The sequence below is a fragment of the Canis lupus genome, chromosome 35, assembly GCF_048164855.1.
Source record: "Canis lupus baileyi chromosome 35, mCanLup2.hap1, whole genome shotgun sequence".
In the NCBI taxonomy this organism is placed as follows: Eukaryota; Metazoa; Chordata; class Mammalia; order Carnivora; family Canidae; genus Canis; species Canis lupus.
The window spans coordinates 26,547,219-26,572,305 of record NC_132872.1 but is presented as its reverse complement, the minus strand read 5'-3'; the positions used below and the strand labels follow the sequence as shown (position 1 = coordinate 26,572,305).

General features: G+C 36.8%; 1 protein-coding gene across 2 annotated transcripts in view; it reads left to right on the top strand.

The window, feature by feature from the left end:
• The window catches only part of CRYBG3 (crystallin beta-gamma domain containing 3), a 102,098-nt gene that overhangs the window by 50,437 nt on the left and 26,574 nt on the right, over positions 1-25,087 (top strand). For both annotated transcript variants that reach the window (XM_072812305.1, XM_072812306.1), the window contains exons 8-15: positions 1,020-1,156; positions 2,654-2,768; positions 3,909-3,944; positions 6,251-6,384; positions 9,987-10,113; positions 18,540-18,682; positions 18,815-18,941; positions 19,388-19,420. In XM_072812305.1, coding sequence (XP_072668406.1) covers positions 1,020-1,156; positions 2,654-2,768; positions 3,909-3,944; positions 6,251-6,384; positions 9,987-10,113; positions 18,540-18,682; positions 18,815-18,941; positions 19,388-19,420 — 852 coding nt within the window. The remainder of the gene's footprint in view (positions 1-1,019; positions 1,157-2,653; positions 2,769-3,908; positions 3,945-6,250; positions 6,385-9,986; positions 10,114-18,539; positions 18,683-18,814; positions 18,942-19,387; positions 19,421-25,087) is intronic.

Sequence of the window (25,087 nt, the reverse complement as noted above, 5' to 3'; positions counted from 1 at the left end):
GTTTTATTTTTTGTGTTAGAAATTTGACTCTTTAAAGGTTTTCATAGATGAGAATACAGAAAATTGTCTCTATAGTTGCAATGGGGGAAACATTTACAAAGCTTAGGCCATATAAAAAAGGAAGTGGGGAGAGCATGGATATCAATATGACTGAAGATTACCTGGAGTTCCAGTGGGTCACGGGGTTGGTGCCATGTTGTAAAAAGGCAAATAAATGTAAATTTAGTGTGCTTGGGTTTTGAGCCAAGGAGCATCATGAGGAAAGCGGTGTTCTCTAACAATCCCAACTGTATAAAGTGTGGCTAGTACTTGACTACTGATAAGGCTTATAATTGAAGTCTTAGCCTTGATGAAAGGTCTTGACAGTGGGAATAGAAAAGGAAGATACGTAAGTGAAATTTTAAAGGAAGGTGTGACGAGACCTGGTGGCAGTGGATATGTGATGGGAGGGGAGAGTCAAATTTCATAATGCCTTTCTTAAACCAACTTGTGCTAAAATAAATAGAATCCCACAAGTAGGAAAACAGATTTCCGTTACCCTCACCTCCTAATTCCTATTTCTTTTGTCAATGTAAATTAGATAACACACTGAGGGAGTAGTGTGCCTCTCTGTTATTTATTTTTTATATCCCCCATGAGATCAGCTTTTATAACTCCCTTCCTCCTCATGGCTTTGTTATGCTCCTGAGAAGGAAGGCTTAAAGACTTTTGGCACTCACATAGTTTGGTAACTGAACACTGATTGCTTAAAAGAACAAGGCTTTTAAAAACAAAAGCAGAAAAAAATTGAGTAATACTTCTTCCATCAACAGTATTTGTAATTTTCATGTTATCAATGTAACTTCTTAGAAGAAATTTGTTTTAAAAAAACTGGTAAAGTGAAACAGTATTGCCTTTATGTTGTCTTTGTGAAGAAATTCAACTGAACAATGAGAATAATTGTAATTGCATGTCCAGAGTATTGAGAATACTGAATTGTGTGTGTCTCCAGATGATATTAAAGCCATTTTTTTTTCCAGGATTGCAGCATTCCAGAGATAGAACTTTGCCCACGGTCTGACCCAGCGTGTTGTCCTATCCATATACAGCGAGCAGTCCCCAATTTGGAAGAGCTGAATATCCCCAAATCTGTGTCCTTCACTGTGAAGTCAGGAGTGTACGTATCAGTTTCTCCTTATTACCAGGATCAATGGCCACCAAAGTTAACTTTTTACTTCAAATTTCAGTAGGTGACATACATGTATGTGAAGTTTTAGTTAATTTTATTTATGCTCCTGGATACTCAGGAAAGACAATGGCAGGAATTAAAACATATTCTCTTTTGCTTTGGATCCAATTAAGTGTTTGATGAAGGACTCAAAGCAGCAGATAGAGATTCTTAGACACAGTGCTTGATAGATGCATCCATCATGTCTTCATCTACTAGATTTTGGGACTGAGAAATAAAAACATGTCCCTGACCTAAAAATCTGGAGCTTGAACTATTTCAAGAGTGTGTCAGTGCCAGTAGTTGAGTGCTTCCGCAGTACCGGACACATGGTACTTTTTTGTTTATTACTGCAATCTGCAAGGTGGGTGGAGTTAACTCGATTTATAAGTGAGGAAAATTATATGATTTGTCTCAGGCTACCAGTTTGTAAGCATGGGTCTGATACCAAGCCTTTCTGATTCCAAAGCTACCTTTTGGACTGTGGTGTGACTGAGTGGAGTGTTAATTTAATTCCAGATTAGCTTGAATCACGACGTTCAACGTGGTTTCCTTTTCTGTCTTTCCCTCCTTTTTATCTGCTCTGATGATTGTTGGGGTATATATTTGGGGGTCACCATAGGGATCTTTCTTCATCTCTCCCAACCGCAGATTAGAACTCTTGGGCAGACCTAGTAATTGACCCCATCCATGAGGTATGTCTGTAATTACCAAGTTTAGTTACAAGGTGGGTGGGTCTTTTGGGAATCTCATTTCAAATACTTTTCTTGAGGCAGCCAATTAAACTGATAACTGATTCTAAAAATGTGGGTCAAAGATGTAAAAATGCCTTGATGGGGGGGTGTGAAATGCTTTGTAGAATCCCACCTCTGATTGCCCCACTTTTTTTTTTTTAAGATTTTTATTTATTTATTCATGAGAGACAGAGAGAGAGAAAGAGGCACAGATACAGGCAGAGGGAGAAGCAGGCTCCATTCAGGGAACCCGACATGGGACTTGATCCCGGTACTCCAGGATCATGCCCTGGGTCAAAGGCAGGCGCTAAACTGCTGAGCCACCCAGGGATCCCTGATTGCCCCCCTTTTAAAATAAAAGAGTGTAGTGCAATTTTTTCTCTCTCCAATTATATTCTGTTTGAATCAAAGGTGTCACATCTTCTAAATATTAGAAAAATCTAAGAAAAGTAATATGTAGTGCTTAGAAAACATAATAGACTTATAGTGTTTGAATATGAGTACTGAATAGCACATGAATTCGTGTTATACACTCTCTAGTGAAGTCATTTCAAATGTGTTTTACTGGTTGTAATTTTGCCACAAAGGTTTTCTGTTTTTTGTTTTGCTTGGGTTTTTTTTGTTTGTTTGATAGCTTTTTTACTTTTAACTCTTACAGGACCAGATAAAGTATTCCAATTATTCTTTAACAAACCATTTATTTCTTATTTAGTTGGCTTGCCTACCCAGATATTAATTTTAAAGGGCAAGCTACAGTTTTAGAGGAAGACCATGGACTCTTTGAGATTTCTGCAACAGAAATGAAATCATTGCATCCACTTAAAATGGTAAGCAAATTTGAAAAAAGCATTTTCCAAAATGCCCATGAATCTAAAATAACCATGGTGATTGCTTATGCATCTCTATCCTGAGAAATGAGTATCTGTAGTAGTGGATCAACAACATATACATTATTTTTCTGTGCCTATATATTATAGAGAATATCTGTGTGAAAACACTTTGTTTTTTAGAAGACAAATGTCCGAATATCCTTTTTTTAGTTTATTGCAATGCATGCAGTTTCCTTATAAATACAAGTACTGTGAAAATTTTGAATACAGTTCTGAGTTTTGGGGTTTTTTTGGTGTTTATTAAAAATATTTTTCTAATTATGCTTTTTCATCACAGTAATGAATGATAAGCTTAGCATTAATAATAAATGGACAGTTCTGTCAGTGGCTGCTTTCTTAGAGATAATAAGTACATACAGTATTTTTGTTGCAGACATTTTTTTTTTTTTTTGAGGGCAAACTTCAAATGAATATTATCAGCTATGTGGTAAACCCTTTTTGGTTGTTCCGTACCTTTAAAAAATAAAAACTGGGAAAAAACTAAGAAATCTTAAGAAATACCAAAATGTGGAGTTGCATTAAAAACAGGAAATTCTGGAATTATTTTGCGTGAGGAAGGGGGTTTACCTTTTATGCTCTACAACCTTGAGGTCACAAAGATAGTTAAGTGTGATAAACAGTGTTGATGGAAGTTGGAAAGGAAAGTAATCATGTTCAGAAAGCCTGAGCAGTTGTTGGGAGGAAACATAGTGTCAGTGGTTTGGAAATCTACTCTGCCAAATGAGATTTTTTTAAAATCTAGCAACTCCACTCTATTTCTTGGGACACTGTGCAGTGGCATTAAATCTGTATTCAGTCATGTGTCCTTAAAGACTAAAAAGCTCGGATTCCTTGTACTGGTTTTAATCTGAAAGTATATTTTAAAGATTTTTTTTTTCCCCCACATACATTGATGAGCAGTCTGACTTGGTTTTGAAGTGTTCTGTATTTAAATTTTAAAATTCACCACAACTTAAAGTTGGCTGGTATATAACCTTTACCAATCAGATTTTTTTGTATAACCTACATATATCACTTAATTACTTTCAAATATTCTAAATATTTCTGTATCTAATATTAAAATTTTTTTATCTTAAGGGTGGACTAAAAGTGGAAATGCCTATGAACTTAAAGGTAAGTCTTAAAACAGACTTTTTAGCCTGCTATAAAAATAGCAGGCTAAAAAGTTTGAGTTTAATCCTCAAGTATCTTGAACTATTAAATTAAAAAAATAATTACCAGAATATGTGCTGATAATACTAACCTAGCTGGTGGATATTGGAGTGGAGGGAAGTGACTGCACAGAATGCCCATTGAGAACCTATGCTGCTGCAATAGAGAGTTGAGTCAGTATGCAAGGATAGTGGAGGTGCTGACAACCCAGTCTGACCCAATAAACACGTTCTACAGGATGGAAAGGGGATAGGTTTGATTTTTGATTTGGTGGGGAGGGGACAGTTGAGGTGGCAGTCTAACATTCAAGTGGAGATACCGAGTAGCTCATGTCAGAGACATGTCAGTAAGTATCTGAAGGGAACAGTAGAGGCAACGAGAACTGGAGTAGTGGTGGCACCGGGATTAAGCACATTTTGGGAAAGAAAAGGAAATGGAATTATAAAACGTGTGTGAAAAGAGATAGGAAGAAAACCAGTATGGTGATCAAAGATGTGAAGTGAACAGACCTCTGCTTAATTAGGTGATAGCACTTCCAGAGGCAGGCATGGAAAGAAGGAATCATCCATCCTTCTCCTGTCCTGCCAAACAAGACACAGGTACTCCAACCCTCCCATTAGGGGATTCCAAATTTATGGAGTTGACCATATAGGTGGAATCTTTTAAAACTTAGTATCTGAATGTATGTAATACATCTTGGCTCTTTGTTGGAATCCTACATACCCACATTAAAAAAAAAAAAAAAAAAAAAAAAAAACTTATACCTGTATTCCACTCACAGAGATACTGTTTGGGGTTGGGGTATGGTCAGAAGTCTTCAGAGCTCCCCAGGTGATTCTAATAACACACAGCCAAGGTTTTCGAACCTTGAAAGTTGCAGAATTAGCTCTGACACTTTCTGAGTGACTCCTGTCTCAGTCTCTTCAAGTGGGACAGGTTGGGTCTTCCTTGGACATTGGCAGTTTGACAGGCAGTAGAGGTATATGAAATAACTGTCATAAACAGTCACAATTTTCAAGTTTTTTAGATGTTAATTGATGGCTTGCTCCTCATCAAAGAATTATTGCTTCTTAGTCTAATTGTGTTCAGCACAAGTAGAAAGTATTAAACCCAAATAAAGCTTCATCACTTCAAATACAGCACCCTGTGAAAATGTTATATGTGGAAAGCAGAAGCAGTACTATGTATTTTTTTCAGTTCGTATAATGTTACCAATTTCTGGAAACAGGGGAGCTATAACTTGTTCAGTGCATTTGACTATGGGGCCTTATTTTGCCAGTTGTACATTGAGTATGCCATCAGCCACAAATAGGCCCAGGTAATAGAGGGTGGATAGATGAGTGCCTTCTCACCATTATCACTCCACATACCAAGGGTGTGCAGATCATACTTGGGAAGTAAAGAGCACCAAAGTGGCGGAAGAGAAATACTTGTAAGAATCCAAATTTGAAGTAAATGAAATGGCCAGAATGGGCATCCTACTATACTTACCCCACCCCACTCATGTGAAACCAGTATCCAAAAAAAACCCACCATAATGTTTTCAATAATTTCTTCTTATTAGCAAGTTTTGTATTTAAATTCAGGAATATGCATATTTGTATCTTATCAGTGAATAGCAACTGCCATAGAAGCAGTTAGCATTATAAGAAGCAGCTGTGTTTTCTCAAGCCAGTAGATAATTTATTATTATGCCCTAGAACCTCTAGAAAGTTATTTCTAATAGGGAAAATTCAGTAAATATAAGGCGGGTCTGTATTAACTTCCAAACAGAGGTAAACTTAGATAATTTAAGAGTTCTTTTTTTAAAAAAATATATTTTATTTATTTATTCATGAGAGACAGAGACATAGGCAGAGAAGCAGGCTCCCTGTGGGTAGCCTGATGTGGGACTTGATCCCGGGATCCTGGATTACACCCTGGGCTGAAGGCAGTTGCTTAACTGCTGAACCACCCAGGTGTCCCAAGAATTCTTTTAAGACAGTTTACCCTGTGAGATAGTCCTAGGATTTGGGTAACTAGAACAGTGTTACCATATTTGACTATATTATTATGAGAGAAACATGTTATTAAGATATTTTATCTTTATGATAATAACTCTATACATACTCTTTGTGAATACCAGTGTTCTATATTGTAAATAAATATTAATGAAAAAAATGGACTGTGCTCCCTATTCATGTTGGGGTCTTTAGTCTCACTTAACTAAATTAGTTTTGTATCTATTCTAAAATACATGTTAAGTAATTTTCTGTCCTATCTTTCAGGTCATTATTTATGAAAAACCTCACTTTCATGGACAGGCCAAGGAGTTTAGTGAACACATAGATTCTGTCCCTAAGTTTTTAAAAAATAATGGGGACTTTCATGGAATTGGATCAATTCGTGTCATCGGTGGAGTGTGAGTATTACATTTTCAATATTTGATTTAATACTCTATTTTTTGAAGATCAGCACAAAAAATGTGCTAAGCCAAGCAAAAACAATGTGTCTTAATCTAAAAATAATACATCCCTTCTGTAAGGTACTGTAAACTAAAAAGTATTAGTCACTACTGGCTTTTCTGTGAACTCTTGTTTGTATTAGAGATTTCGAGATAGATTAAATGTTGAAAATAGTTTCTAAAACTTTGTGTTCTGAACACGACATAGAAGATAAAAATTGCAAAATAAAATTTTTGTTTATTTTACAAATTTTGAACATGGATGAGAACCCCATGTTCTGTTTATTTTTTTCTTCTCTATTCTGTGGATTTTAGTTGACTTTCTGTGCTGAGGATCTTGGCAGTGAATCCTTCATTAAAGAAGTAGTCTGGGTTGTGTTTCCCACATCAAGGATTTTTAACATTGGTTACCCTCTAGCCCTATACAGTTTTTGAGGAAGCCCCCACCCAAGAACCTCTAAGTATAAACCCATGTGTAACCAACCACTGCTAGGATCCTAGTCTCAGTCAGCAGTTCCTGGGGCAGGTACCCCGGAAAATCTGACTGCCCTGGGATGTGCCTTTGTATCTGTATCCTGGCAGATAAAATCAGAAGGAGCTTTCTTCATAGCTTAGTTGCCATTGTCAACCCTGTGCTAGAATTCCTCTAGAAACACTGTTGGTCTCTTTGTTGATATGATGGTTTACTTGGAATATATTCGTTCCTTTTACTTTGAGTATCAATGTCTCAGTATTTGCAGTAACATCATAAACTTGTTTATGCTATTCTAGTAAAAGGTGCTACTAAAATATTTTATTCATAGGCGTTAAATGACTGGTAATATTACTGAAGAATCTACATTTAGAGACTTAGACTTTGCAATTTCTGGCAGTAAATCAAGTGATGGCTATGCTAGCCAAAATGGAAATAAAAGAGAATATGCCATCTATTAGAAATGTTGGACATATCCAAAATTGGTCTCCCATATTCATAATCACTTAAGTTTTTATCCTTATATTTAAAAAAATTATTAGGCCCTCGATGAACAAATGTTTTGGATAAACACATTTTTATTGTGTCATATTTATGTGCAGTCTTCTCTAATCTGTGAACACACATTTCTTGTTAACCCTGCTAAATATTTTTGCCTTTTCTTTCCCTTTGAGATCTGAATGTTTTTCCCATTAACTAGATTCTGATTTACATTGTTTTCTGAGTTTTTTGTAATTATTTTATAAAAATTTCAAGAAAATATTATCACTTGTAATATAACATACACACTTCAAGAAAATATTATCACTTGTAATATAACATACACACTTCCCTTTTTTTATATGACAACTGCAGGAGAAAAATATCATATCCCCATTTAAAAGTGAACAGTTGAAAGGTGCCTGGATGGCTTAGTCGGTTCCATATCTGCCTCTTGGTTTCTGTTCAGGTCATGATCCCAGGGTCATGGGATCAAGCCCCACGTCAGGCTCTGCTTAACGCTGAGTCTGTCCTTCTCTCTGTTCACCCACCTCTGGTTTGAACACTCTCAAATAAGTAAATAAATGAAATCTAAAAAAATTAATACATAAAACCAGACAGTTTAACTTCATTTTTTTTTTTTTTTTTACTATTTCTTCCATTTTTCACTTTTGTTAACCGTTCATCTACAAGTAGTAGGAACTCATCTCTGTCCCATCTTGAGGAATCTAGGAAAAATGAGGTTGACTTTTCTTCATTTTTCTTAAATAACATGTTTTTATATATCCCAGATAGATATATAAATTGATTCTTCGATAAAACTTAATATGTTTTAAAAAACTGAGCAAAAGATTTTTGAACTGTCATCATGTAATAATTTATTAATCTGTCTTTAATATTAAGGTCTTCTACATATTTTATTCTTTTCCCATTCAAGTATATTAAAAGCATGTTCTGAGTAGCCATACTTATATAAATGAAAGGCACATTTAGAATTTCAAAGTTTTCCTGTGCAACTTATTTTCACATATTAGTTTAAGTATAAAAGTGTTAGTTTTTTTTACATATTACAGATAAACAAGATCTATAAATTATGTTTATTCCATTTCATGTGGCCCCCTCTTTCCCATCATATACATACCTACATGCAGAAGGCAAGGAGAGATTCATGATTGTTGAGTAGCTATTCTTTTGTACCCTACAGAAAGTATTTTTGCAGTAGTTTTTATTTTCCCAAAACAATATTAGTCAGCCCTACCTAACTTCATCTATCAAGCCCCAAAACAGAAGTCCCCAACCCCAGGACCTCAAAATAGTCATCCTGGAATCTATCCCATTGGAGGGGATACCAGGTCTAACAACACATTTCCTCAAAAGGCAGATTTAAGCAGGTCAGTATGTATTATGAACCATCTGTGTCCACATTACAGTCATTAACTACTCTGAATTATTCATTAAAAAGGTAAGTTTCATGGAGGAGCTTAATGACTAAGGGTGTCTATCAGTATTCTGTACTGATAGTTTTAGATAAGTCAAGAAACCTGTGTCCCAGAGGGCACCTGGGTGGCTCAGCCAGTTAAGCATCCAGCTCTTGATCTTAGCTCAGGTCTAGATCTCAGGGTTGCTTGAGTTCAAGCCCTGCTTTGGGCTCCATGCTGGGTATGGAGCCTACTTAAGAAAAGAAAAAAACCTGGAAAGTACTCGGCCACAGTGATTCCTGTTGCCATTATCACCACTGATAAAATGGTGGAAGCAACACTGGCCACCTGTAAATATTTATAAAGGTCTTCCTATATGTATGGGCTACCAGGGCTAATGTCAGCCCATTTGCATTTCTCTTTGCTAAACCCACCAGTAATGTGTTTTAGATCTGAAACCTAGTGAGAGGTTCCTTTGATTTAAAACCTAAATAAGTATTCAATATAGAAATCATTCTTGGGGCAGCCCAGGTGGCTCAGTGGTTTAGCGCCACCTTTGGCCTAGGGTGTGATCCTGGAGACCCAGGATCGAGTCCCATGTCAGACTCCCTGCATGGAGCCTGCTTCTCCCTCTGCCTGTGTCTCTGACCATCTCTGTCTGTCTCTCTCTCTCTCTCCCTCCCTCTCTCTCTCTCCCTCCCTCCCTCCCTCCCTCCCTCTCTCCCCGTCTCTCATAAATAAATAAAATCTAAAAAAAAAAAAAATCATTCTCTGATTCTAGAATGGCTTTGTCAGTGAAATAAGAGTAATTATCTTTGAATCTCAAAATGGGTTTATAACTTTTCTCATTGGCTATTTGTGCTTTCCAATTATTTCTTATTTGGCAGACTATCTTCTGACCATGTTGAGATGTGGTATCCGGTCATACCATAAACATTTAGTGAGCATTGCTCTATTGCAATCCTGTTAACAGTTAACCTTTAGTTGGGAAAAGCCTCTGAACTATAAAAGCTATTGACCCATGAAGCATAGAATATTTGCTTGTCTTTATATAAATGGTAACAAAGCAAGTATGTTGTTTTTAAAATATGGTAATATACAACTAGGTGCTTTATCATGATTTTCTGTTTGTTTGGGTTTTTTTTATTAGTCTCATTAACTGCTCAATCGGATGTCCTTTGTATTTCTAGATGGGTTGCCTATGAAAAAGAACATTTTAAAGGCCAGCAGTTCTTGCTTGAAGAAGGAGATTTTGAAGACAGTAATGCCTGTGGGGCATTAAGTGGCCCCATCTTGTCTTTCCGGTTCTTACAAGCTGTGAGTTAGCATTGTTATTCTTCATTTTCTATTGGTTTTCTATCCATGAAAATCATACATGAGTTGTGATATACAGTACGAGACTATAAAATGTTTCAAATACTTGAAGGCATTACACCGAACTGCGTATGTGGCTTGCCTACTTTTCTTAACTGCTAAAATGATCGTAGAATGCTTATGTTAACTTTTCATCCATCAATTCCGTATTTGTTGAGCACCTACTTCGTGAGCTCTGCTGTGTCAGATGCTGGTGATACAGTGGCCAGAGACTCCGTCCTTGCTTTCACAGGGCTGGCAGTCTAATCAGGAAAATAGTATTTTTATAAATGCTTGATAATGTTTGACTATGATTGGATTAGGCACAAAGTACTCACCAGAGAAAGATAACAGTTGAACAAAATTTTAGGTTCAGGAGTTAGTCATGTGGAGAGGTTCCAGGACTAGGTGACAGGGGTAGGGGTAGGTGCTGTTTCAGCAAGAGATTAACCTTTTAAAAAGCAAAGATGTGAGCCAGTGGCTCTCAGCTGGAGGTGACTTTACTGCACTGCACTTGGCAGTGTCCGGAGACATTTTGGGTTCTTGTGACTTGGGAGAGGTGGCGGGAGCTGGAAGGGAGGTTGTGGTAGTGACATCTAGCGGGTAGAGGCCAGGGATACCGCCAGACCTCCGCAGCTCACAGGAGCCTTCTCCCAAGATGTCATAAGGTCTGGGGGTGCCTGGGTGGCACAGTTGGTTAAGCCTTGGACTCTTGGTTTCTCTCGGCTCAGGTCATGATCTCAGGGTCACAAGATTGAGCCCTGCATGGGGCTCTGCGCTGAACAAGGTGGGATCTGCTTGAGATTCTCCTTTTCCCTCTGCTCCTCCCTTTTGTGCGCACTCGTTCGCTAGCTCTCCACCTCTCTCTTTCTCTCTCTGTAAAAATGGGATCCTTTAAATAAATCTTTTAAACAACAATGTCATCAGGCCCAAAACGTTAATAGTACAGAGGTTGAGAAAACCTCATATAAGTGAAATTGGTATGTTTGGGAAATTCAGTTAAGTAAGGATATTAGGCAGAACTTTGGGAAGATGAGGTAAGAGCCAGATAATGAAGGGCCTTATATGCCTGTTGAGGAGTTGAGGATTTTTTTTTTTAATTTGACCTTGAGCGCCCAATGGATTTTTTTTAATGTGTTCAGAGGGGGCATGCTTTCTTAGGGTTCAGGGTTTACCACTGTGGTCTCTTCCCAGAGTAATCTGTATCCATATAAACTCTAAACTATCTGGCGTGGTCTCCAAAGCCCTCTTTGAAGGAACTGGTCATGAGGTGAAGGCTGGTTATGGGGTCTGTATGGACTCTGAACTCAGGGAGGTTGTGTGCTCTGGCCCTTCAGATTTCTGTCTTTTGGGGCTCTTCACCTGGTTAGAAGGACCAGAATGGGAGAGGCAGCACAGGGAACAAGGGAGAATTTTTTTTCCCCTGTGAATGATCCTTGTTAGTTAAGAAAGTGAGTTGGAAACCATTTCTACCCAAAAGAACATGTAGGACAGTCCACTGACTGTCATGGGCCATTCCTTATACATGGGCCATGGGCCATTCCTTATACATGGGCCATGGGCCATTCCTTACTTGACCACTAAAAGGCAAGCAAGACAAAACAAGATAGAACTTTCATTTTTTTAAAAAATTTAGGTCTTCATGACCACATGCATTCTGGGAACTATGGGTCAAGATTCAAAGCATCTTCCACCTAGTAGTGAATAATTTTTAATTTTTTCCCTCCTTATTAAAAAAATAGCCGAATGGAAGCATTACTGATCCTAGAAATGTTTAACAGTGAATGTGATGGCACCTTCCCAGGATGGCTGTGACGAAAATAAGCAAACAAATCATAAAACCCCAGATCACTCATTGAAATCTCCCAACAGTAGAAGATATGAAGAGATATAAATACCATAACTATATAGCTAAATAGAGGGTATTTGATATAGACAGTATGATAATATACCTTAGAAAAATTGGCAGGAATTGGCATGTTGATTCCTGCTGCACACAGAAGTTTTGGGTATTTACAGAAATATGATACCATTTTTTTAAGGTAATTTATTTATTTATTTATTTATTTATTTATTTATTTATTTATTTATTTATTTATTTATTTATTTATTTATTTATTTATTTATGATAGTCACAGAGAGAGAGAGAGAGAGGCAGAGACACAGGCAGAGGGAGAAGTAGGCTCCATGCACTGGGAGCCCGACGTGGGATTCGATCCCGGGTCTCCAGGATTGTGCCCTGGGCCAAAGGCAGGCGCTAAACCGCTGCGCCACCCAGGGATCCCATATGATACTATTTTTATGTGAATAAATGAAAGTGCCCTTTGCAGAAAATCTTCTATTCTCTTAAAATAAGATTTTTTAACAATTAAAAGACTAACTCTTAGCTTATAAATATATTATCATAATTCCCATTAGAATCTTGACATTTTTCAAGTACTTTTTAATGGCCCTACGTGTGTACTTGTACTTAATCTTAACAAAGACTATGAGATAGAGACTCTTAGGATCTTCATCTTACAGGTACAGAAACTGAGGATCTGAGAGGTTAGGTACCATGCCCAAGTGTAGAGCTTTGAATCGAGGGCAAGTCTGTCATACTCTAGAGCCCATGTCAAATTACCCTTTTTTGGTTACAGAATGATTAGACTAAAAAAAGCACCTTAATGGTGAAAAAACGATCTCTTTCAACCAAAGGCTTATTAGCGTTTTATTTGTAGCTATAAATATATAGTCACATTGCAGACCAATATACATGTATAGTAAATAATTACATGACTTTCAGACAGTTTATAATTTAAATTTGTGTTCATTAAAATATTTTCAGATGAAATATTTTATATTCTTCAGACATGGCATATAATTGAGGAGGAGTTTTGGTGGGTTTTTTTTTACTTTATTGGAATATTGATACATAAAAAGCTGTACATATTTAACATATACAACTCAGTGAGTTTATGGATAAATGTGCACCTGTGAAACCAATACCACCATCAAGGCCACAGAGACCTATCCATATTCTCTCAAAGTTTCCTCCTGCCCCCTTTATCATTAATTTTTTGTGATAAGACATAAGATGTACCTCTGAAAATTTTAAGCTTGTGATATAGTATTGTTAGATATAGGATTTAAAAAGCTCCTGTGGTTGTTGGGGCATCTTGGTGGCTCAGTAAGTTGAGCATCTATCTTCAGCTCAAGTCATGATCTTGGGGTATTGGGGTCCTAAGATCAAGCCCCACACCGGGCTCCCTGCTCAGTGGGGAATCCTCTTCTCCCTCTCCCCACACCTACTCATTCTCTCTCAAATAAATAAAATCTTTAAAAAAAAAAAAAAAAAAAAAGCTCTTGTAGTTGTCAGCCTATGTAAGGTAACACATAGAGTTGACATGAGACATCTTTTCCCTATATAGACCCTCCTAGGTGTCCCTCACCTAGTTAGGAAAGAAGCACTACATGTAAGATCTAAGTTGGAATAATATAAACAAGAGGAGAGACAGAAAAACTGCATAATACAGTGCAGTTTTCTAATGTCCTGGCTTCAGTATGCAGGATACAGTGGATCTCTTAAGGTCAAATTCTGGACATGTTCCTTAGGGATAATGTAATCTGTGTCATAGAGTACTTGGAGAAGACAATGGGAAATATGTTTCTAATTCCAAATGAGTCAGGCAGATATATATACTGACTTTGAGTTAACTTTTTTTTTTTTTTTTTCGTAAAAAAAGAAGAGGCCCAGAAGAATATAGGAATATTTAGACTCTGGGGATGCTAAAAGGAATTTTTATTCCTTGGCGTCTTTGATAAAATTTTCTTGGTATGCTTATTTTTCCTCAGTTTTATATTAGCTTAACTTTTGAATCTGCTTTTATTAAGATTTAAGATTTGGGGGTCTCTTTTCAGATCTTTGAAACCAGGTGGTATGAAGACAGTTATTTCTTCTAAATTAATGGGTACATCGCATCTCCACTGGTGTATCATATTACTTTGTCCACCAGAGAGTGGACAGCACAAGAGCTCCACGGCAGAGTAGCTGTAGGGTTTTAGGGGATTTAAAAACACCCAAATTACTAAAATGCCCAAAGATGGATCTTTGGTCCTGAAGCATCAGCTCATTGGTTTTTTTTTCTGATATTGGGGAGTACTGTACCAAAGACGTATCTATAGTAAGCTATCCAGATTTTCCCTTAGATATAAGTGTTTTAAAAATATAAAATGGAGTGCATATTTGAGGTCATTCAGTCATAGTTCATTCTCAGGCAGCTGAGCTCCACTTAAATCTGTGTGACTTTCAAAATTATTTAACTGTGCCTGGTAAAGCAGGGATGCTAGCAACTCAGAAACCTCGCCGTGCTTGCTGTGAACATGACTGCAGTCACCTCCTGAACAAGGCAGTTAGAAGTTTTGGTTTTGGGTTTTTGTAGTTTTTTGCGTGTTTTATATTGCACTTCATACATGTGATCCCTGGGGATTTAGCCCCAGGTGATTGGATTTGGCTCAGAATTGGAGCTCTGCCCAAAAGGGACACGGTGTTGATGGTGACTAGTCAACTAGATAAGACACTGTATATTTAGTAGGTTTGAGTAAAAAACCATAGAGAGTGCAACCCAGGAGAATGGCTCAGAAAGGTACTTAGAGGGATGCCTGGGTAGGTCAGTAGTTGAGCGTCTGCCTTTGGCTCAGGGTGTGATCCTGGGACCTGGGATCAAGTCCTGCATTGGGCTTCCTGCAAGGAGCCTGTGGAGCCTGCTTCTTCCTCTGCCTATGTCTCTGCCTCTCCCTCTCTGTCTCTCTCATGAATAAATAAATACAATCTTAAAAAAAAAAAAAAAAAAAAAAAAAAAAGAAGGTACTTAGAAAAAGACGGCTAAAGCTATAAGGCAAGAAAAGCCATGAATAAACCAGAGAGTGATGCCACTTAAGAGGCCCCTGTGGCCTTTGGCCAGGTCTCTGGGACTAGCAGGCAGAGTAGTAGAAAGGACACAGTCACATGAGTAAATGTTTGTGAAATCACAGGCTGCCAGCTCTTGTACTTGGCATTGGGCCCCATGACAGTGGATCCCTCCTCCTCTGCTCACCTTCAGGCTGCATTGTTGCCATATAGCGCCCCCAGCCTGCTTCCCAGCTCACTCTCCCACAACCCACACAACAGGACTTGTGCAAATCGTTATTCAAGTAAAATACATTACATCATAATGCAAGTTATTTCTTAATGAAAGGGCACAAACACAGCACAGCTGCACATTATCTTTTTATGCCTTTGTCCTGTTTTATTCCAACAGAACGTAATGACCCATGGCATTTCAGCTTATCCTTGCTCCCCTATTCCGGCAACCCTAGTCAGGAAGAGCAAACAGAGATGAAGCGTTCCAGAATCTCCAAAGTAGGGGAGGAGAGGTCCATACAATTGAGAACTGCTAAAGACCCTCCCATTATAGTTGGGCCTGACTGCTTAGTGCCTATTGATAGGAGTTCCTGCCCAGGATCCTGACAAAGACCCATTTCAGCTCATTCTCACATTGTATGCTCATAGCCACCTTGTACTAGTTATGTACTTTCAGTTTAAAAGAAACAGGCATGTTCAGAGTCTTTGGTTAATAGAAGTTTATGTTTATGTCAGGATAACCGGGTTTGCTGGTGTGGCACCCAGGCTGTAAACATATTTCAGTTGGAAGGCTTGTCCTGGCAACTTTAAGGCAGATTACTTATGGGCTATTAAAGCCTTGATTTAAGATATATGTATTTATATTTGTATAATTTATCTGGAAAATAGAAGATTGATATTAAGATAGATAAGATATGTATATATGTGTGCATGTATATGCATGTGTATCACATGTATATATGTAAAATCAGGGTTTGGGGAGCTCTATAATGCTAACAAGTGTTTTGAGAATTAAGTATATGTTGATACAAGGGATGGTAACAATGATATCAAAGAAATTCACCCAGCTCTCTTTTTTTTTTTTTCTTTAAGAACCATGTGAAGGTAATGAAGGTAAGGGATGCCTGGGTGGCTCAGTGGTTGAGCCTCTGCCTTCGGCACCGGGGTGTGATCCTGAAGTCCTGGGATCACATCGGGCTCCCTGCATGGAGCCTGCTTCTCCCTCTGCCTGTATCTCTGCCTCTCTCTGTCTGTCTCATGAATAAATAAATAAAATCTTAAAAAAGTAATGAAGTAACACATATCTCAGATTCCAAAGGCTTACTGTCAAGGAGAGATTAAAAACATGATATAAGTTATGAATTATAACAAAGATCTCAGGTAAAAATCCTTTTGTATCTTTTTTGTAAAGTCTTAAATTTGATCTAGTTTTATGAACCATTTTTAAATCCTTGGAAGTTGACAAGTAAGTAGTAAATGAGAGAATTATTTTAAGTATATTTTCTCTTCTCCTATGGATGCTTTGGTTTTTGTTTTTGACACGGTTTTGCTTGTTCATATAAAATGAATGTTTATCCTAGAAATTTCCTTTTCTTAGATTAAATTTATAATATATTTAAAGGAGGGGATAAACTTGATAATGTTGAGACTTATAGAAGTTGATAGCATTTTTCATAGACCTAAAACTTTTTTTTTTATTTTTTTATTTATTTATGATAGTCACACAGAGAGAGAGAGAGAGAGGCAGAGAGAGAAACAGGCTCCATGCACCGGGAGCCCGACGTGGGATTCGATCCCGGGTCTCCAGGATCGCGCCCTGGGCCAAAGGCAGGCGCCAAACCGCTGCGCCACCCGGGGATCCCTAGACCTAAAACTTATTTATAAACTATGGAGTACTTGGGACAAAGGAAGAGATTAAAAAAAAAAAAATAAGATTTGATTTAAGAAGAGAGCACAGGTGGGGGCGGGGGGCAGAGGGAGAAGGAGAAGCAGGCTTCCCACTTAACCAGGATCCCAAAATGGGTGCTCAGTCCCCACCCTGAGGTCACAACCTGAGCTGAAGTCAGACACTTAACCAGCTGAGCCACCCATTCTTTTACAAAAAATAATGTTTCCCAATTAAAAAGTATACCTATTAGAAAGAGTTGAAAAAATGTAGGTTAAAGTTGTCTAACTTGCCTGGACCCAAAGATAGCCACCCTTGGGTTTTTTCCTAGTAGTCTTCTTTTATGAAAAGTTGGGCTTTTTTGCATGCTTATAATCTTACTAGATTTATAAGTTTGAGTTTTTGTTCTGTTCTTTGATCCTATCTAACAGTTATCATTAAGACCTTAGGGTAGGTAGATAAATAGATAACTTTGGACTCAAATTCAATCTCTGCCCCTCAGTAGCTATGTTAACCTCAGGCAAATTACTCATTTTCCTTAGCTGGAAAATGAGAATGATAGTAATATAATCTCATGTGGTAGTTCTTTTGGAAATAACGCACACAAAACTCTTGACTGTTAGTAAGTATAGAATGTACTGTTAGCTTCTTAATTATATTCTATCAAATGATAAGTAGGATGCATAAAGAGTTATGTTTATCATCATTTGGGCATTTATATTGGTTACAGCTTTTCAGTATAATAAACAAAAAATGCATCTTTGCATATAAGATACCCACCATTTAGTTTTAGAATTTTTTCCAGCTTTAAAAAAAAAAAGAAGTGTTAAACAACATCATCTCCATAAATGTGTTTCTACATTATTTTCTAAAATAATTATCCAATTATATTTCTACCATCCGTGTTTCCAAACAAAACTGGATTTTTAGATCCTTCTTATTTTAAAAGATGAAAATTTTATCTAATGGTTTTACTTTGAATTTCTTTATTTTTACTGGTGAAATTGGACATTTGCTTATATGTTTTTAATGCTAATCTTTTTTTGTGAATTGTCTGTCTTTTGCTGATGTATCAAATTGGGTCTTAAAAGTTTTCTGATATTTTTGTTTTAAATATATTATCTAACTATAAAAACTTTAAAATTTTCCTCTCATTTTAATTTTTTAATCTTTTGTCAAGGAAGTTTCATTTTTTTCTTTTACATTTAAGGTTATAAAATCATCTCCCACAAAATGCCCCATCACACATTTTATATTTACTCTTTATTTCATGTTGTGGGCTCTCACTCTTTAGGCATAAGTAAAGCTTTATAGTTTCCTTCATAATTAGTATAACATATAATTAATCACCCATAAGTCTCAGCAACTTACCAACTCTTGATTCCTTTCCACTTATATAAGAATGTTGTTTTCCTGATTAAAGTAAACTCAGACTTATTTTTTCCTTTAAACTATTGGAGAGTAGTAACTATTTAAATTGTTTCCAGTCCCACTTAAAATTCCTCCTGAACTTACTTGTATGAAATTATCCCAAGTATGAGAAAATCGTGCTAAGATACAGCAATCTGTAGAACAGAATCCATATGTTTTCCTTACCTTTCCTCTTCCTCTTTCTCTATTTAGAATTTTATAGAATCTTCTATCACACTCTTTGAATCTGACCTAGAAAATGGGAAGTTTATTGACATTACAAATCAGGAAATTTCTGACTTGGAAGAAGTTGGCTTTGGCAGTGAAACAAGATCCATTCATGTTAAAAGCGGCGTGTAAGTTGTCTCTTCTGGGAATCTCTGAGAAGTTATTTGGTTTTAAAATTGTTGGTTGCAAAAGAAAAAAAAATGTTGGTTGTTTGATTCTCTATCACCTCTTGTTCTTTTTCTTTTTTTTTTCCCTACTAGATGGGTTGCCTACCAGCAGAAGTTCTTTTGTGGAGAACAGTACATTTTAGAGAAAGGAAAATACAAATGCTTTTTTGACTGGGGAGGATCAAATAATATAATCATGTCAATACGACCTATCCAACTGGTGAGTTAAGAATGACTGTCATTAATTCCAAAGCATGTAATGTCATACAATTGAATTATGTGTAACGGGCTCTTTAAAAGTGAAACTGCTGGATTATGTTATGTGAATATACAGAGAAAATGGAATAGCCTATGAATTTCCTTAGACTCTATAGGGGGCTGGTAGTAGGTAGTATTAGCACATCAATGAGATAACTGTAGTTCGCTATCTTTCTGATAGACTTTGAGGCACATATTTTTTTTTCCCAGCTACATTACTCAAAGGAATTAGTAAGTAATAAGTACTAAAATTATTATAATATAATCCAGGAAGTTATTTGAGGGATAACCAGTTCCAGAAATCTTGTAAATTAGACCTTTTTTTTCATTTTTCAAATGATATTTTCAAAACCTTCAAAACAAGATTATATGATTACAATTTTTTAAATGTTTTAATATATGTTTCAGGAACCGCTTGGAATAAATGAGCCTCCACATTTGGTATGTTTCGAAATTTTCTTAACTTACTGTTTACTAAAAGCATTTGTGCCCTTTGTCTCAATTCTTTCTCTTTCCCTCAGATAAATTTCTTGTGTCTACAAAGCAGGGGACTTTATATTTTGCTCGGTACTTACAGGTACTCACTCATCTGCCTGTAAGTACCTTACTCATAAGGATGGGTACTATTGGCCTGCCCTTGTCACATTTCCTTTTGTTTCCTCCCCGTAGAGCTTTAGCTCTGACCACTTGGGGTTCATTTTGAACCTCTATCACTCCTTTCCCATTGCCTGTCTGTTCTTCAGTGTCACATTCTTGTTGAGCCCGGTATATCCTGCTGTCTTTGAAGGAGCAAATGTAACATGAAGAAACAGGCATGCTTATTATGTAAATGTATTTCTAATACCTAAATCAAGTATTTCTTAAAAGCACTGTAAAATTACAGAAATTGTTTATTTCTAATGTGTTAGTGGTTTGAAGGATTCGGTAATACTCTGGATCCTGACATTTATTATTCATTGAGGGCTGCAAATTGTGCTTATTTTATGCTTCGAACAACTCTGTGAGGTCAGGGGCACCTGGGTGGCTCGGGCAAATATGTCTATCTTTGGCTCAGGTCATGATCCTGGGGTCCAGGATCAAGCTCTAGGTCGGGCTCCCTGGTCAGTGGGAAGCCTGCTTCTCCCTTTCCCAGTTCGTTCTCGTTCTCTCTCATATCTCTCAAATAAGTAAGTAAAATTTTGGTAAAAAAAAAAAAAAACTCTGTGAGGTCAAAATCACTCCCATTTATTGATAAGAAAACAAAGGTTTAGAATTTAAGTGTCTGCGGGAAAAAAAAAGAATTTAAGTGTCATTTCACAGAGCTAGAAGTAGTAAAATAGGCATTTTTAAATATCTGACTCCACTCAACTAAACCATTTTCAGGATTTTACCTCAGAGAAGACGTAACATAATCAGTACATCCATAGAAGGAGGAGGGGATGAGTGACATTGCTACCCCTGTCTCATTTTAAATAACAAATTTGGAAAAGTTTCTGTCAAAAACCAATTGAGTGATTAATTTTAAATATTTGCTGGCTTTAGATAATGCTGAATCTTCTTTCCTGAGTGTGTGTATTTTTCAGGTTCATGTCAGTGTTTATATCTCCAGTCAGCTTAGTTGTACCATGTTTCTATTCATAGTATTTTCAGGTTTTCTTATTTTCTAATTAGCTCAGGCCTATTAGGAACATTTCCTTTTTGAATATTAATTGGGTGGTTATATTTGGAGACACTTCCTGCGAGGTCTTTATTTCAAGTTGTTGAAAACTCCAGCAATGAACTTTTATAGCGCTTGTATGTGAATCAACATGACATGAGTAATTAAAGAGTTAAGCAGGGATAATCCCAAACTGCACATTTTCTGAGTTTGAAGTCCAGATAAAAGTCACATTCTTTTAGGTTCTGTTTTTTCCCTCCTACATTCCTGTTCTTTTTTATGGACTTCCTTGTTTGGGGCAGATTGCTTGGAGGATTTTCTTTATAGTATTTCCAGTCCAACTTGAAGAGAAAGGAAACAGCAAAAAACACCCAGTGAAATCAGCCCCACTTCATATTTCTGGATATGGCTCAGCTATCACCTTGTGAAATAAGTGTTCCTGACAGGTACATGATAGCCAGCTATTTAGTAACATGCAGACAAAGCCTCCTTAGTTTACCCAGAATCAGAGCTCTTACTATTTCCATTGGACCAAATTTTCAGAATGTTTTGTTTTTACTTAGGAGGGAAAAAAGATCTTGGCTCACACTCTGGTTCCATTCAGTAACTAGAAAGTATTTTCTTCACAAATAGCTGTGATAGATTGACTATTCAAATGCTGTGTTCAGATGGGATAATTATCTTCCCGAGGGACTAAGGAGGAAATGACATCTCAGAGTTCAAGCCAAAGGAAAAAAAATTTTTTTTTTTTTTAATGCTGGTGATTTTAAAGAGAACCTCCAGCAACCTAAGAAGGGAAAAGCCAGAATGTATATGTCTATAGAGATAAATATATACCATGAGTGTTACTCTAATAAATACATTATTTCTGATGTGTCACCGTATTATGATGATATAGGTCTTATTTGGACACAAAACACTTTTAATTAAGAAGACCATTGTTTTTTCTGTGGCTGAAGATCAATCACCAAGTCTAATTGCTAATTATACAGCATCATTGTATAGTTTTTCATATTAGCACCTGGCATTTAATTTTGTTTTTGTTTTTTTCCCCCCAAAGAAAACAAAAACAAACAGAATATTGGTTATGTTCATAATGTCATCATCTCTTTATCTTAGTGGATCAGACATCTCACTTACATTTTATAAAAGTGAGTTTAGTTTTCAGGGAGGTTGTAGTCAGGCACCTTTCTCTAGAAATTCCAACCAGTTATGCCCTTTGATACAACTAAGGACCTTTTTTTTCCCCTAGAATATTTTTCAGGTCTATTTGCAAATATTATTAGAAGTGTTAATTTCTTTGAATATTGAGCATCTCTTTCATTTTATACATGATCCTAGCTGAGAAAAAAGAGTGAATATTTTCTTGTATTGGATAATTTGGCCACATGGAATTTTGTAGTAGACACAGAATCTTTCACAGTTAACATGGGGGGGGACAAGAAAGTGACAGTTTTAGGTTTTAGGCAAATATCCATAAGATTCAGGAGTACTTGAGGAAAACACTTGTGGTGTTTTTTTATAGAATCATTTTTATAGATCATTTTTATAGAATTTAAAGACCAGAAATAGGAAGGAGCCACTTTTCTAAGTAGCTCTATGAGTAATCAGAGAAGTAAAGTTATTGTGTAGTATTTGATGTGAGGAGTACATAACACTACATTATGAGAACTTGTGATATAATAGGAGAATAGAAGCTGATATAAACAAGGCTATTCTTTGTTTAACAATAAGCATGTTTGTGTGAGGGAGGCCCAAAGGGCTGCAGAAGGTCTTGTCTAGGTAGGATAGAAAGTTTCTCATAGAAATTATTTTAGCATTGGAATACATAAAATTACATTAAAAATTATTATTATATTGTAAAATAAATTGAACACAATTTATGTGTTTTTGGTCAGTAATTAAAATTTTGAGTTCTCAGATTGTCAGATTAGAGACCTATTGCATTTATTCATGTATATCATAAATGAAAAGTACATAATAAATAGTATTTCTGCAGAAAGTTCATCATAAAGTAGTGATGGTTTCTGTCTGAAACAGTAGTTCAAAGAAGTAAGATAATGTGAAAAGGCAGTTGACACTGCAGTACAGTGGTACACTGTGTGTGGGGGCGGTATGTATCCATATAATTCCATTTGGGAGGTTGGTGGAAACTGGAAAGGAAACCAGAGTAGTGATTTTATCCACCTTGCTTTTTCCAGGGCTGAGATTTACCATGACACTGTTACTTAATTTCACTAAAAGTAGAAATCACAATTTAGTTATTATTAATTATTATAATTAACGAGCACAGAACTGGTTTCTGCATGGACCATTCTCAGTACGTTATTAGAATTCTAAAGCATTTATAGGGTAATCAAAATGAGGCATTACTTTTCTGAGTAAACTTGGGGTGAACCATATGGTACTTATATCTTACTTGGGGAGTAAAAATTTTAAAAAGCTCAGAACAACATTAAGCCTGGTTTTTCAGTTTGGACAAAGCCTCAACCCATTAAATCCAAAAGGTACTTTATGACAAGTGTATGTTTGTGTGTATTTGTGTGTATTTTAATTAATACTCTTCGGTATGAAGACAGACTAACCACCAGAGTTGGCTACTATATATACTGCCCAAAATGTGCTTAGCTTGCATTGTCAGTTGTTCAGGATTTCATGGTGAAATAGTGAAGTATAAATCTCAAGCTCAGCAACATAACAGTATAACAAACTGGGTGTATGCAGGGTAAACAAGAAAACTGTGACCTCTGCTCTCATGTGGCTTTTCCAGCTCTTAATTGTGAATTAAGATAACATTTGCACATAAAAGAAATTACCCTGCATTTTTGGAAGTTAAATTGTGATTTACTTCTGTCTCCTTTTTAAAAGCGTTTAAATTAGGACTTTTAGTCTGAAAAATGACGAACCAGACTGTGTGTTCTTACCAAGGAAATTAGAGGCAGTTTCCCTGGACACATAGCGCTGTTCTTATGTGAGGAATTGTTTTAGAAGTCCATATCATTTTGGACTCCTTTTTGTTGCTACCCCCTGTATCCACCAGAAGGATGGTGATAGAAACTTGCTGGGTCATACCTCGTTAAGGCAGGGAGTCCCTTAGTGTTTTTAATGCTTCAAATGCAGACAGGTTTCACAATAGGAAGTCACGCTGTACAAGCCATAGTTGGTCCAGGGGAGTTGGTTCTCCCCTGATTTTTTTTTTCTCCCCTGATTTTTGCTGGTGTTTGATGGCAGAACAGAAGGAGATAGTCAAGAAGCAGTTCCTCAGAACTCAGAGGCTATCACCCCCTAAGAGGACTCTCGGGAAGATGAAGGAGGCAAACATCAGTGGCTCAAAGAAGCCTTGTTCTTGATACAGCATGAGCGAGAAAAAGGACAATGCTGCCCAGTGCTCAGTGTGTGATGCATTCGTTACAATGAGGGCCTGTCAGTGCATGGCGAACCTGTGGGCTGTGTTATTTCAAGGCTCCAATGTATTTTGAAATATTTATAGGGCTCATTAATTTTTTCTTCCCTATTGTATAGATCCAAGGCCACTAGAGTTGCAGATTATTGTGTCTCTGCTCTGAAGCAAATCACAGTTTGAGATTTCTTGGATTTTTTTGACAAAAAGGACTAAAGTATAAATGTGGTTGTCCATAACTATAAGCTTTATATTTAAGATGTTCTTAATAGTGAACAGGAGTCCGTTAACTGAAATACATGCTGTGGATGTCTTTCTTTGTTCACCGTGAATCTTCTGTTAATCTTGTCGTCATTATCTTCTCTGCCATCTGTTCCTGTGTTCTCTCAGGCCCACTTACTGGCATACACTCGTGCTCTCTTCTTCAACCTTTTATTAACTGGATCAGCAAGACTTGGGAAGAGAAAAGGCTTATACTAACTGAAATGGCCTTCATATTTAGCACTAAATTGTTTCTTATCGTATACATGTAGTCTCAGCACGGGGGATAATAATTGTTTGATACAGTGGGCGGGGACCACATTTTAATGGAGAAGGGATCCTGATTAATCTTTGAGTTGTTTTGTGGGCCTCTGTGCCCAGAATCTGGTGCAAAAGATGGTTGAAAATGGTAGTTAAATAGTGACATTCCTGGAAATGGGTAAGAAAACAAAAAATGGGAGTTTAAAGAGAATATCATCCTTAATAAAAATTCATTGGTAGTAGATAAAAACACTAACATTTTGCTGAATTTTTTTAAAGATTTATTTATTTTATTTTAGAGAGTGTGAGGGTAGGGAGGGCAGAGGGAGGGGGAGAGAAATCCCTAAGCAGACCCCCCGCTGAGCACAGAGCCCAATATCCACTCAATCCCAGGACCCTGAGGTCATGACCTGGGCTGGAATCAAGAGTTGGACACTTAACTGACTGAGCCTCCCAAGCTCCTCAATTTTGCTGAATTTTTTACAAATATAGGAGGAAATAAAAGATTTTCATTTGCTTTTGTGATCATTGTCAATTGTCTTCCATTAAA